The sequence below is a fragment of the Talpa occidentalis genome, unplaced genomic scaffold (genome assembly GCF_014898055.3).
Source record: "Talpa occidentalis isolate TD23 unplaced genomic scaffold, MPIMG_talOcc4v2.1 talOcc4.6, whole genome shotgun sequence".
Classification (NCBI taxonomy): Eukaryota; Metazoa; Chordata; class Mammalia; order Eulipotyphla; family Talpidae; genus Talpa; species Talpa occidentalis.
Genome location: NW_023604972.1, coordinates 79,900,108 through 79,914,026, shown reverse-complemented (window position 1 = coordinate 79,914,026; position 13,919 = coordinate 79,900,108). Strand labels below are relative to the sequence as shown.

The 13,919-nt window shown below is 35.1% G+C and overlaps 1 protein-coding gene across 7 annotated transcripts in view; it reads left to right on the top strand.

The window, feature by feature from the left end:
- LOC119260262 (cAMP-specific 3',5'-cyclic phosphodiesterase 4D) overlaps positions 1-13,919 on the top strand; it is an 832,289-nt gene that overhangs the window by 631,980 nt on the left and 186,390 nt on the right. For all 7 annotated transcript variants that reach the window (XM_054687942.1, XM_037529220.2, XM_054687944.1 and 4 more), the window contains exons 3-4: positions 6,144-6,180; positions 13,694-13,767. In XM_054687942.1, the coding sequence (XP_054543917.1) occupies positions 6,144-6,180; positions 13,694-13,767 (111 nt within the window). The remainder of the gene's footprint in view (positions 1-6,143; positions 6,181-13,693; positions 13,768-13,919) is intronic.

Genomic DNA, 13,919 nt, shown 5'->3' with positions numbered 1-13,919 from the left:
AAGGAGCCTTTGTACCCTGTTGGTGGGGATGTAGAGTGGACCAGCCCCTGTGGAAAACAGTATGGAGGGTTTATAAAATATTAAAATTAAATCTAGTATATGATCCAGCAATTTCACTCCAAGGCATCTACCTGAAGAATTCATAAACACGAAATCAAAGGGATATATGCACTCCTATGTTCACCGCGGCACTATTTACAATAGCCAAGCTATTGTGGGGTCTCCTTTTCCTCAGCTACAGAAATAATTTAATATGTGATGACATAAAGTGTGTTGCACAATACCAAACACACAGTACATTCAGTAAATGTTAGTTGTTATTATTGTTATTATTGTTTTATAATTATAATTGTTTGCAATCTTACCATTATTATTTATAATGTGTTGGATATTTTTACTCTAATTTCTAGAAGTAATTGCATAGAAAATCTATTTTTAAAAATTGGAAGTAATGATAACGTACTCTAGGGACTGCCAACAGTGAAACATCAAGGTGTTTACTTTTTTGGGCATCAGTGAAAGAGACGTCAAGATGTCCCTTACATATCAAGTCTGTTAGGGAATTACAACCTGTAGGCAAAGAAGGGGCGAAAGGTATGTAAGACAGGCTGTTTCCTCATAAAACTGAAAACTTTGATGGCTTCAATTCTGCTTTCGAAGAATCAGGGCATCAGATTATTTGTTAAAATTGAGGAAAGGACTATAATTTGTTTTGTTTTTTACTTCTATATCTATATGGATATAAATACAACATTGCTCTTTAAAAGGGGGTAGACATTTTGACTTGATTGATAACTATACATAGCATTATTTGAAGACAATCAAAGCTATATTTACAGATATAGAAATGTGTCTTGAACTTTGATGCTAGAAATTTTCAAAGGAAGATAGTACCTTACACAATACTAAATAGCTAACTTCCTTTGCTCTTACATTACTACATTATTTTTGGTTCTCAATAAAATGTCAATGTGCAAGTTTTAGTATTTGGAACTTTAAGCACACAGCTAAGCTTTTGTGTTAAATAGATTGTTTTAATTCTAAGTGGCAATAGCTTCAAAGAGGAAAATCATTTCATGTGTGGCTGAGGTTACCTTTGCTATATATGAACTTCATTCCCTGAGGTTTCATAAATGGAGGTAGTATTTATTATTATGATATTTTTGCTTACAGTGGAACTAGTTCCAAATTAAAAGGCCATGCAATACAGAGGAGCCATGTCCTCAGCCAAATTGGATACCAAAACAAAGCACAGTTTTTCTTATTTTTGTGTGTTTGTTTTAGCAATTAGATGGACTACTAGCAGCTTTTTAAAAATCACAGTGTGGGGCCTCCCCATGGCGCAGCGGGTTGAGCACAGCACTGTGAGGCTGTCTGCAGCCTCTGCAGCACGGGTTCAATTCCCAGCCGGCCAGGGAGATTCCCACATGGCGTGGCAGACCTCTCCTGTAGCACCCACTGCTCTCCTCAGCAGTATATTTCGATCCTCTGTCTGTTCTGCTCCCTATTCTGTCTCTGGTGAATCTTCTCACACACCTGCACCTCTGGCCTGTACCCCAGCTCTTGTATAAAAAAAAAATCTTTAAAAAAAACCACAATGTATCTGTCATAAATTTAAAGGATTCAGTATATTCTTAAATGTGTAATTCCTCTGAGCCAACATTATTTTTTTAGAAAACAGTCATCTCTTTTAAGTATCTATGTCTACTTTGGTGTCACAAAATGTGCTTGTGGTCTCATTTTCCAGAATGCTTTTGTTATGTAAAAACATAGTTTTGTGATTCTAATGGAAAAGGATATCATATAAAATAATCAACATCCCCATGCATTTAATACTCTCAGTTAACACATTTTTCATATTTTAATATTTTGCATTGTCTTATAAGTGTTTTATCAAAATAAGCATGTTTTCCTTAATAGGGGTTTTTAAAGGAATAAAAAGAATAAAATGAAATTAATCTGAGTAATTCATACAATTATTCTTTAAATTTATTTAAAATAGAATCAGTATTAGCATTTTAATACATTTGGTTTGAAAATTTTAGAGATTACTAAACATAGATTGGAGTCATTAACAAGGTTTTAAAGATGTAAAATTTTTTCATGAGTCAATGTTTAATGTTAAAAGCAAGATATAAAATGGAATATACAGTATGCTTCATAGTGCCTAAGAACTCATGCATTCTATAAAATCATGTAAAACACATGTACATAAAATCCTCTATATTAGGCAGGTGTTTACACACCTCAGTACACAGAAGGAAATTATTGCAGCAGTTATCTTTGGGTGATTCTTTCAGTTCTTCTGTATTTTCCAAAGTTTCTACAGTTATTATATGTTTTACATTAAAAAAATTTGTATATAACATTTTACAAAGATCAAGTAGATTGTTACATTATTTATATGTTGTTTGCTTATTTCTACATGTCTGTACTTCTGTGAACATGAAAGTAGAGTGGTGAGTAGATATGTTCCTTTTTTGGATTTTGTCAAATAGTCCAGACTTCCAGAAACATTTCAAACATTTATGTATATATTTAAAACAAGAACACATTTATTTCTCTATAATTCTATAAGAAGTAGATTAAGGATGAATTAATAGTGATACTTTTGAGTCTAAGGGAAGAAAGACCAAGATTTCAAAATACTAGCCATCTGTATGCTTATCAGTTCCACAGTCATGTTGACAAACTCCAGAGAAGACTATTATAGTAAGAGAGTGAAGCACAGAAGATCAAAAAGTTAGTGCACGATTTGATTCACAAAGTGAGTCTCAATCCTTGGCTCCTCCTAAAAGCACTAGTTCATATAACATGGGTCCCCCTGAAATTGGCAGTGTGTGCAGTTGAGAAGCAGCAGATACTCTGTGACTACAAGTGCTTTTGGTTTCGTAGGATTAGGGGTCCTGGTTCCATTAAATATAAACTGTATTCTAGTTAACTTAATCTTTTGTTTCTGGTTTGGTAATAACTAAAGTGTGTTGAGTGTGTCTCAATACCATCTTGAAATGAACTAGTTTACAAAATTATATTCCAAGTACTAAACTTGGTTAAACTAATTTTTTAGGATGATAAGGGACTTTTTCCACATTTAAGTATTTTAATTGTTTCCAGGTCCTAGTGATGTCCCTTTAAGAGGGTTTGCTCTTGGATTTTTCATGTTCAGTTTCTTGCTAATGTTTCTAACATCTCCTTACAGAAAAAATGAGGGTAGAAAATAAAGTAGTGAATAATACAGTAGTAGGGGAAATGCAAGGAATAATAGCTCTCGACTCTGTTGTCATTTCTCCTTGGAGAAAGCAGCAAATTCAGTGGAGCTGTTTTGAGTCTTATATTCTACCTCCAATAGCTGGCCAGGACTCAGCAAGTCTTTTTGTTTGGGAGAGGGGGGTGGTGGAGTCTCCAGAGGGTTTGGAAAGAGTGACCTCGGTTCACCCATGGGTAACCAGGACAGGAAATGAGCACAGTACCTCCTTCAACATCATAAGACTAGAGACCAACACAGTACTGAACCCCACTGTGACTCACCTTATCTATTCTAGAACTTTCTGCACTTGTATTCTGCTGTGACTGTTACCTTGATGCAAATCCCTCATCTTTGATCTGAATACACACTAACATACATTCATACAAACTCACACACATACATGTATACAGTGTCAAAAATGAACTTTTCTCTGAGTTCCTCCCAGCCCTCCTTCCCCTCAACAAATATGCCAATACTAAAAAAAAGAAATGATTTTTTTTCCTTAAAGCAGACCCAAATTGGTTTTTTGTTAAAGTTTGTTGTTGTGTTTGTTTTCATGTAAATGAAAAACAATGCTATGTAGTCCTCTCCAGATAATAATCATATTGCCGGGAGGTACAATTTCAGCCTCCAGGCAATGCTCATTATGCAAATTTGAATCTAGCTTCTCATTAATTTATAGGACACTCTAACAACCTCTTTCCATTTGAGGAAAACCCAATAATCTTATGATGTGGTATTATAATTCCTTCTAACCCCACTTTAATTAACTAAATCTCACTGTTTAAAAAGTTCTGTGTTGGGTGAGTAATTTAGGTGCAGCATTTCAGAGTCATTTTCCAGCAGAGACATTTTTTGGTGTTTGCCTTTATTCAGTTCATTAAAATCCACACATACTTCAAGCTAAATGGTTTATAGTAAAAGAATCTTCTGTGGATTTTAACTACCAGATCTGGTTTTTGTTTATCATAAGCAAATTATAGGATACAATTAAAATATATGTGCATGTTACATTTTTCTTCCAAACACAAATGAAAATAGAGTTTACCTTCATCATTGTACTTGTGAAAGCACATCAGATGAAATATGTTTTAGTATTAAGTGAGGAATTGAATGAAGATTTTTTCATTATACATATGTTATATATTCAAACATCATTTAAGCATTACAAAATTTTGAAAAAGAATGTAGCCCATCCTTTATTGAAGACATTTGCCACTGAAATTATAGAAACAAATTTACTGTTACTAAAATGAAACAATTTTGAGATAATTGGCAGAAACTACTTCTGGACAATTTTCAAAAATGAAATCGCTCCTTCACTAAAATTACAATCAACTTTCCTTTGCTTTGATAGGGAAAATGAGCAAGACGATAAGTTATTCCTAAATAATGTGTATGTGTGTCTTTTATAGTGCTTGGGAACAAGTTAGGTATTAATGAATAAATACTACCCTACTACAGCCAAGAAAAGAAGTAATAGTCTTAATATTCATGCTCTTACAGTTTGCATTTCTCAATTCCAATATAATTTCTGTAAAAAAATAGAAGACTTATTTCCAGGGATTCATTTCCGATTGATATGCTTAGGTCAAGATGCACTTAGTTTGCAGAAAATAAACTTTGTAGCTGGGCAATTATAAAGAAGAAAACGAAAGAAAAGACTGCATTCTAGAGAAGTTATCTAGATACATATTACTTTAATTTTAGTTATCTGGATAATCTCAAAAAAAAAAAAAAAAAAGCCAAGTGCCTCTCAGAAAAATGGAATCCTGGAGTGAAGGAGGTACAAAAAAATACACATTTCTCCTAAAGTGTGTTCTGACCTTTTTCTGCTTTTTATTTTCCACACTCTGAAATTCAAGATCTCTGCATAATTTGATGGTGGCTGTAACAACGGTCTAGTTCCTGGTAGCAAACCCTTTCCTCACGTCCTTCACGTATTGCTTGTGTTCAGCTGGGTTTCATGAGTGTTGTTTTAGGTCACTCCCGTCCCTTTGCAGAATCATTCCTGAGTGAGCAAATGGTTCAGTTGCAGTGTTTCAGTCAGGGTCATATGCAACAGCTTGTTATGTAGAATGAATGTGTTCACTGCTGGTGAAAGAGCTTTGGCTAACTAGATCAAGAAAAATCCTGAGGAGATTTTAGAAAGCGCTTAACAAATTATTCATGCTAGGAAATACGGTACAAGAACTTGGGAGCCCCGTTTCTCCAAGTAGAATGTTGCACAACTTCCTTGCCTTCCCCGTCCCTCCGAGACATGTCATGCTGACACCTTGCTCCTGCATCCCCGAGCCTGGTGTAGCTAAGGTTGCTGCAGCAACAGCACACACGGGGAACATTCCCCTGTAACTCCAGTGGCCGGGACGTGAGTCAGTTGACAAGTTCCACTTGGTTTTTATTAGTGTATGATGCAGTCCTGTGTCATCTACAGTTGCTAGCCTTTCCAAGACTCACACACAGTGATGCAGGACACTCAGTGCTCCTCACCTTCAAATGTTAGATAGCCCAGGAGCCTCTCACCGAATCCTCTGTAGTTGCTGGCTCCTTCCGCAGCACCCCGCACGCTACCTACAATTAGAGGCCAAGAGTATTGCTTAGGTCCCACAGCTGGAACTGTTGCTATCACTGTGTCCTGTGTGCCTAATAAGCAACAGTGACCTTGAATAATGATCAGGAAACCCCTGTTTTTACCCAGGGAGGTGGACAATGTTTAACATCCCAGAAGACATGTTTTCACCCAAATGCCTGGGAAGAACATGTGCTGAAGAATAAGAATGGAATTATTGTAATTCTCTATGGGAATTTATGAAAATGGAACTTACTATTTAATATTGATCAAAGTGATCAGAAAGTTATTGGTAACTTCTAACACAAGATCTGGTTTATTTTTCAGACACGGAGATGACTTGATTGTGACTCCATTTGCTCAGGTAAGCACAGGCTGGTGAACAAGCAGGTTGCTCACAGACCTGAAAACTCTATTTGGGGGACTAGTTCTTGCTTCATTTTAAATCAAACGCAAGAACAGATACATATTCTGTGGTTTATTCAAGTTAATTGAAAGGTCATGCTAAAGAATGTGACTTTGGACATATTAGTCTGTTTCCTACAAAATTGTTCACTTAAGAGTGTCTTTGTTTCAAATTATAAATTACTTGAGTGACATAATTAAATGGGACCATATTTTCTTAGTTGACATAATCACTAGCAGCAGAAGGCTATAGCACAGATTAATTGCATTTAGTATAATTAAGTACATGATCAGCACTTGAAATTCAATATTCCAATTCAACTTGATGTTTTACTTTTTTTTTCTTTAACATGTTAATTGTACAAAGGTTTGACTGAGTGGTATATTTTTGTTTATTTGTTCCTTTTAGGTATAGAAATCAAGAAAATACTTTAACCACATGACAAATTCTAGATGATGAAACAACCTAAATAATTTTCAGATATAGATATAAAATAGTTGATAACAATATTCTTTGCATAGATTAGTGCTTCTTAACCCTACCTACACACTAGAATCACCTAGAAAGTTTTTTATCCCTCACCTTTGATCACTTGAATCCAAAATCTACAGTTGGATCCAAGCACCTGTAATTTTTTAAGACCTCACTATTTTTTCCAAGAGGGCCACTGGTGTATGCCATACATAGAATGATATAGAACTGACTTGCCTTGAACATGATGCAGATTTAAAGTCAACATCAAATGTTAGTAAGAAATGTTAAATATTGGAACACAAATTATGCAGAGAGATTATAAAAGTCATAGTCAGGATTATGTCAAAAGTAGCTCATCTAGCTTTTCTGGGACTAATTTTTTCCAACTGGCAAAATTAGGGGACTCAACTAAAGATAGGCCCTGGTTCAAACCCCAACACCCCCCTTTTTTTGCTAAGTGAGTGGCCCTGGGCAAGTCACTGGACTTTTCCAAACCTGGTTTCCTCCTCTATTAAATGACAGTTTCAAAAGTACCCACCACGTGAGGTGGTGATGCCAAGCTTAGAAAATGCTTTCCTGTAGTTGCTCGGAAATAAATATTTAATGAATTTTAAGAGCTGTTATCAGTCAGCCCTCTTTCATCTCAAAAATGTCATAATAGAAAATTGGTTTAAAAATACTTAAGTAAATAATTATTACCAAATGTAGAAACAGTCATTCCCAGCTTGAGTCTATTCAGGTAACATTTCATTCTACCTAAAATTTCTAGGTATTGTTGTAAGAGAGAAATATATACTAAATATATAAATATATATTTAATATTTATATTTAATATTTAATAAATATATTTATATTTAATAAATATATTTATTAAATATGTACTAAAAATGGGGGGGAATCATTCTGTATGTGATACCTTATGTTCTTATGTCAAGGAGTGTTTATTAATTTCCCACAAATAGATTAATAAATTTGACTAGGTTCTTGCAGGTAGTGCTCTTAAACTCTAAGGAAATCTATGCTTTTACATAATTAGACATTTTTTTTCTTTAGTGAACCAATAATCTCAAAAAAAAAAACCACTAACAGAATTTCAGTACTCTGAGAAATATATTTGTAAAATATCCCTGAATGCCTTAAAATTGGAACTTTGAATATAAACCGACTCTATGTCTGTGATATTTCGATATATCTGATACCTGAACATAATCTTTTAACATCTTTAGAAGAATTTGCTTATGATTAGTTTAATGACTCACAAGCGCGCCTAGGGGGTGGCCATGACCCCAGAGGCTGCAGAGTCTTCTAACATGGCTTCCTCACGGTCTTCACAAATGGATTTTGACTAGGGAATATTATCTGGGAAACTCCACTAGAATTTTTATATACCGTCTCTTAAACCCTGAACAATTTCACCGCCAAACGAGGTTCTTTTGGGAAGCGAGTAAGAAAAGGGGTCCGGTGATCGGCGGTATGTGGACTGCCCTTAAATCCCGTTGGGCACAACTAAACTCAGTTGTTGACCTAAACGCTAACGCCTCGAAATTGTAATACCGGATATAAGACCTACCACTTAATGATACATGTTGTAATGCAAAACTGTAAGATATTTATATCACTTGATGTGATACTGAATTATTTGGCGTAATAGGCCATAGTTAATTTTATCAACGGACAGAAGACAGTTGATATTTGATTAATCGCTCAGGGAAACGCTCAAATACATCGAAGAATTCTCCCTTTCCCCCAGCATGCTTTAGGATTTGGAATTCATACAAGGTTCTTCTCGTGAAAAATCTATATTGCTTTCAAAATAAAATCCTTTTGCATAAAAAAAGTTTAGAAAAGGTAATATGCAAAAGGAAGAAAATTGAAATTCCCCATGATTCCAAACTCCAAAATACAATTGATATTTTACTTTATATCCCTTTAGTATTTAGGTTTATTTTTCTGTGTATATTTTTCTTTCTCATGATTCTTAAAAATGGGCCTTCCACTCTCAAATCAAAAGGCCTCTCCCAAATGCATACATTGTGCAAAAATGAAAAATGATGTAAAAATATATAAAATTAAAAAATAATAAATTAAAAATACAAATTAAAAAAAAAAAGGCTTCTCCCGACCCTACCTCATATTTTGCCTCCTCTTGAGAACTCATTTCTATATGAATGCGTACATCTTCACAATATTAACAGATCCTGCCCTGTGTTTCCCCATTCATGGTTTCCTGAGAAGCTAAAATTCAAAGTTACCAGAGAATTTAAGAAGTCGTTCAAGGACTATCCCATATTGATGGGCAGGGTTGAAACCTACAACACCTTGGATAAGCGCCACCGTCAGAAGAGACCCTGCAGTACCGCTGCATATTCTTTTCCATGTCACAAACTCTGTCAGGGGTAGAAATTATTACTGGTGTTTAACCTAAAATTTTTTCACTTTCGATTTCCTATGGTTTCCCCAATAAACTCAGAATCCTCTTGATCCCCAGAAGAGACCGCTTTAAGTATTGGATTTACTTACATTTTTAAATAGCCACCTACTTTGGGTTGAAATCTTTTGGTGTGGGTAAGCCTTTAGGGATAGAGGCTTGGTGGTCTGAGGGATCCCTCCGCAGCGCCCTATCATGCTGTTGGCAACTAGTTTTTCCTCCTGAGAGAGTAGTAATGATTTGCTCAGAGTTCTTGGGAACCAAGGAAACCCAATATTAATGAAATGGAGGAATCCTTGCTTTGGAGTCAGCTCAGCTTCCTGCAAACCCACCAGTTCCATTATTCGTGATAGAACTGACCGCCCGCTGCTCCCCTCAGCAGTGTACTTCGGTCCTTCTGCCTGCTCTGCTCCCCGCTCTGGCTCTGGTGAATTCTCTCACCCTCCGGCGCTTCTGACTGTACCCAGTGCATGTATAAACAAAACAAACAAACAAACAAAATAAATAAATAAATAAAAAAACATGCCTCTATAAAAAAAAAATAAAAAGATTTAATAAAAAAAAAAAAGAAGTTTAAAAAAAAAAAAAAAACTGACCTCTAAGCTGGCTGGAATCCCCACTTGGAAGTATATAATGTTAAAATAAGTGAGATCTTCGATTAAGGAAGTGACAGAAAATGCTCAAATACTACTTTGGATCCCTGAGAAGACCCAGATATCATTCAGACTAGGGAAGCATGTCTGTTTAACTGGTGTTTAACAGAAAACCTCTTTCACTTTCAATACAGGGTAGAAAACACTGAATCACTTTACATTTATTCTAACCAAATACAGTACTTAAGATAATTCTAGAAGAAATGGAGTAGTTGTTAACTATAGAAGGTTTATTATTCCATTGGTAACAGAATATTGCTCAGTTTTTTATAATGCCCTCACACCCGCCTTGCCCATTTTACCCTCAGCAGCCATCTGGTGACCTCGTCAGAGCGCGTAGCTCGCAGAATCCACCAGGTTATTCCTATAGTCTGTGAAATAAGCTGTTTCAATTGCTTTTTTAATCTTTCCTTAAAATAAATTACAACTAGTATCTTTTAGAAATCTTTTTAGGTAGAATTGTATGAAATCATTAATATTTAACCTTTGTTGACATATAAAAACAGCAATTTCATATGCTTGATCAAAACATAATGTGGAAAGAGGTTTATTTTTCCATCAAGATAACCTTTCTATCTTGTGAATAATCATAATTTGACTTCAGTTTATTCTGGAAGTAAAAACAAAACAAAGAATTCTTTCTCCCTTCACCGCCCCCCAGACCTGAAGCAACTCATTGTGTTTTATCGCCCTCTAGTGGCACAAAGTGTATTAGGACTGAAAATCAAATTTTTTTTTTTCCCCAGCAGGGGTTTTTAACAAGTAAACTATTGCCACAATTTTTTTTTTTAAATCTCTTCTTTAAATCTTTTCAAGAAATTATTATTCTATAAGTATACTTTCCTTTAGGTTTTCATATCCTGTTCAACATTTAAATAAAGCCCACACACACTTTCCTGCCATTTTCAGTGACTCTTACCGGTCAATAATTGGTTAGAAATACTTAACAAAGTCTGAGATTAGTAGATATCAGTAACATTCCCACTCTCTCATGGGCACTATAGTACATCTCTGTGCAAATACTTTCCATAGCAACTACCAAAATTTCTTCCCTCAAGTGTGTATATTTCTCATCATTCCCAAGGAATGTTTGACCTTGACTGATTACACTTTTGCTTGGAGGGGCAGAAGAGAAAGAAATGACTTTATCTAACCATTGAGCTATGTGAGAGAAAACCTCAAGGAACTTTCTGATTACCAAGCATTAAGGAGGAAAGAATGTTCAAGGAGCCTTTAACCTCTGATTTGTAAAGGTTGAATTCAGGGAAATCAGAGCTGCCCTTGCATCAAGGCAAAGACTCTAACTTGGGGGTTACTAAAAACAGTTTCCAGTTCTCCACCACTGTCTGCAACAGCAGATGCCCTGCTCCCCCCTGCAGTGCACATGAGTGCACAGCGGCACAGTATGTAGGTGCTGTGCCTAGGCTCAATCAACCAGGCCTAGGGCCATATCCCCTCCTAAGACTTGTCTAGAATATTTATTTATCCTTCTGCCACCGTCACATGTGTCATAGTGCAGAGGATAATAGTTAATATAAAGTTTATAAAATATTACTGGTCTTACCATGAAAAAAATTAATAAAATACTTATGCACATAGGGAGTGAGTTCACTTACTGCCAGTTATTTGTTTATAAAGGTAAGATTTAGAAAACAAGGAAAATTTCTGGCTTTGCTTCTTATTTTGAAATATTTCATACATGTAAGAGTATATATCTGGTTCTTATCTAAAATATAATGAATGCCAAGTTTAATAATAAGACAGTGCAACTTTTTAAATGCCCCTGAATGCTCCTCAATTTCATCTTTCTGCCTCCTCAGAAATAATAATTTGTATGTTTGTCTTTGTCTTGAAGGAGAGACATCTTACCTTCTATTCTTTTTTTCTGTTTAAATTCTGTGCCATGTGAAGATATTGAATATGGAAAAAGAAATACATGAAATTTAAATTGTAGACTCAAACAAAATAACCTACTCTAATATTTTTATTGTAACAGAGGCAAAACCTTTTTGCAGAATAACAATTACAGTATATCTGTCATGAACTAATGTTCCCTTTACAATGAGCATAGAACATGAATTATTTACGGTACTATTTCTGTTTACTCAAGTGTTGTCAAATGTAGAGCACTTGACATAATTTATTAGAATAAAATTCTCATAATTTTGAGATTGACATCTTGCCTAGGAAAAAGATTGCTCAGGGATGCAATCATCTTATTTCAATTTTTTTTCACCATCTTTGATATTCAATTCTTAAAGTGTAAATTAAGCCTGCATGATTTAATGACAGTGGATCATTTTTCCGATTTATTTCTGCATCATTCAAGATTTTATGCCTAATGAAATACATCGCGTCTGATGTCAGCAGTTGGCTATTTGAATACTCCGTCATAGACAGTGTGACCTTTCAGTGCTGTGAGTTGTTTATATGTGATAATGAGCCAGCTTTTTCCAGTGACTGAATTAATCATGGTTGGCCTCTTATAAAGTACCATTAACTCCTTCAGGGAATAAGGGGATGAAGCTGTCACTCACTATCTCAGACCATAAACAGATCCCAATTACTTACAAGAATGAATGTCAATTTAAAGCATATTTGAGACATTTTGTCTTAAAAAAAATAATAGGCTGTTTTAGTCTAGATCAGTGCCAGATGAAGAACTTCTGGAACCTTTGGAGCAATTAGATATTTAACCACCCCCCCACACTCCATGTTGTCACTGATAGGCATTCATTAATTCCCTATGCTTATGCCAAATCATGGACCAAATTTGATGTTGCCATAATGGGCTAATAGTCACTGAGGGTTTTCTGTTTGCCAGGTACTGTTCCTAGCCCTAACCTGCCATTTCATATGGTCTTCATAACAACCCTATCAAGTAGATATCCCAGTTTTACAGATGAGGAAACCAAGGTGCAGGGAGATTATGTCACTTACCCAAATTTACACATTGAATGAACCTTGTAGTCTGGGTTGTTATGCAGTATCTAATAGGTCATTTGAAATCTGTATGTTAGATAATATTCTGGTTATCTTGTCTGGTAAACTTCTTGTTGTCATCTAGATTACCTATAGTGTCATCTAATATAGCTCTGTCCTGGGAAAAACGTGCCAATTTTATAAGAAAGTAAGAAGAGTTCAAGGAAATGGTGTTTTTGTAACTATTCTCCCCTGGTCTCACTTCCAATTATTTTTCTACTTTCTAGATCCACTAGAATTAGGAAAAAGAAGGGTATGAAAGACAGCTAACCTGTTTGTTCTGCCTTGTCATATGTGCAGATATCTTGTGTCTAGTTTATGTAGTCAGTAATTTTTTTTTGAGTAACTTCTGTGGATCAGGCTCTGGGTACATACAGGACAGACCCATAGATGTAAGAAATGCATCCCTGAAAATCTTATTATTCATGATTCAGATCATCTTAACAAAGAAAATAATTTCTGTTTACTAGCTAAAGTAGCCGTATGATAAAGGTAGAAAGGCAACTTAAAATTATTTTAATTGCTGACTTTGAAGTTATGACATTCTTAGTGAACTTTTAAAGGGGCTTTGGGGTCATTTTGGTTTAGATTTTGGTCCCCAAAGTGAGATTCTAATAGTATTTAATATTACACTATTTTAAATTTGCACAAAATTATCACTCTACATGTATTATGCCTGGGATATTGTTTTGGTAGCTGAGGAATCCAAGTATTGATACTGCTGTTACTGTCATCATGTTCATTGACATCCAGGTAAAATATCTGGAAAATCTTTATAGTCTAAGGCTTGGGATCTCAAATTGATGCTTGCAAATATTTGTGAAGTGACAGGTCATCCTTTAGTGGTATGTGAAACTAACTTGTTAACTAAGTAAGTTTTACGTAACAAACTATTTTTTTTAATCACCAAATCATTTTAAATTGTTTGTTGTAGGTCTTGGCCAGCCTACGAACTGTACGGAACAACTTTGCTGTATTAACAAATTTGCAAGATCGAGCATCTAACAAGTAAGTTGTGCTTTCTTCCCCCTCCTTCTTGAACTTTTATACAGTGTTTTCTCAATTTTATTGAACTCAAAGCGATATATTAGATTTCTCTGAGTCGTTGCCACATTGTCTAACTATTTACACAAAGTCATATGATGTCCTGTTAATTTTCT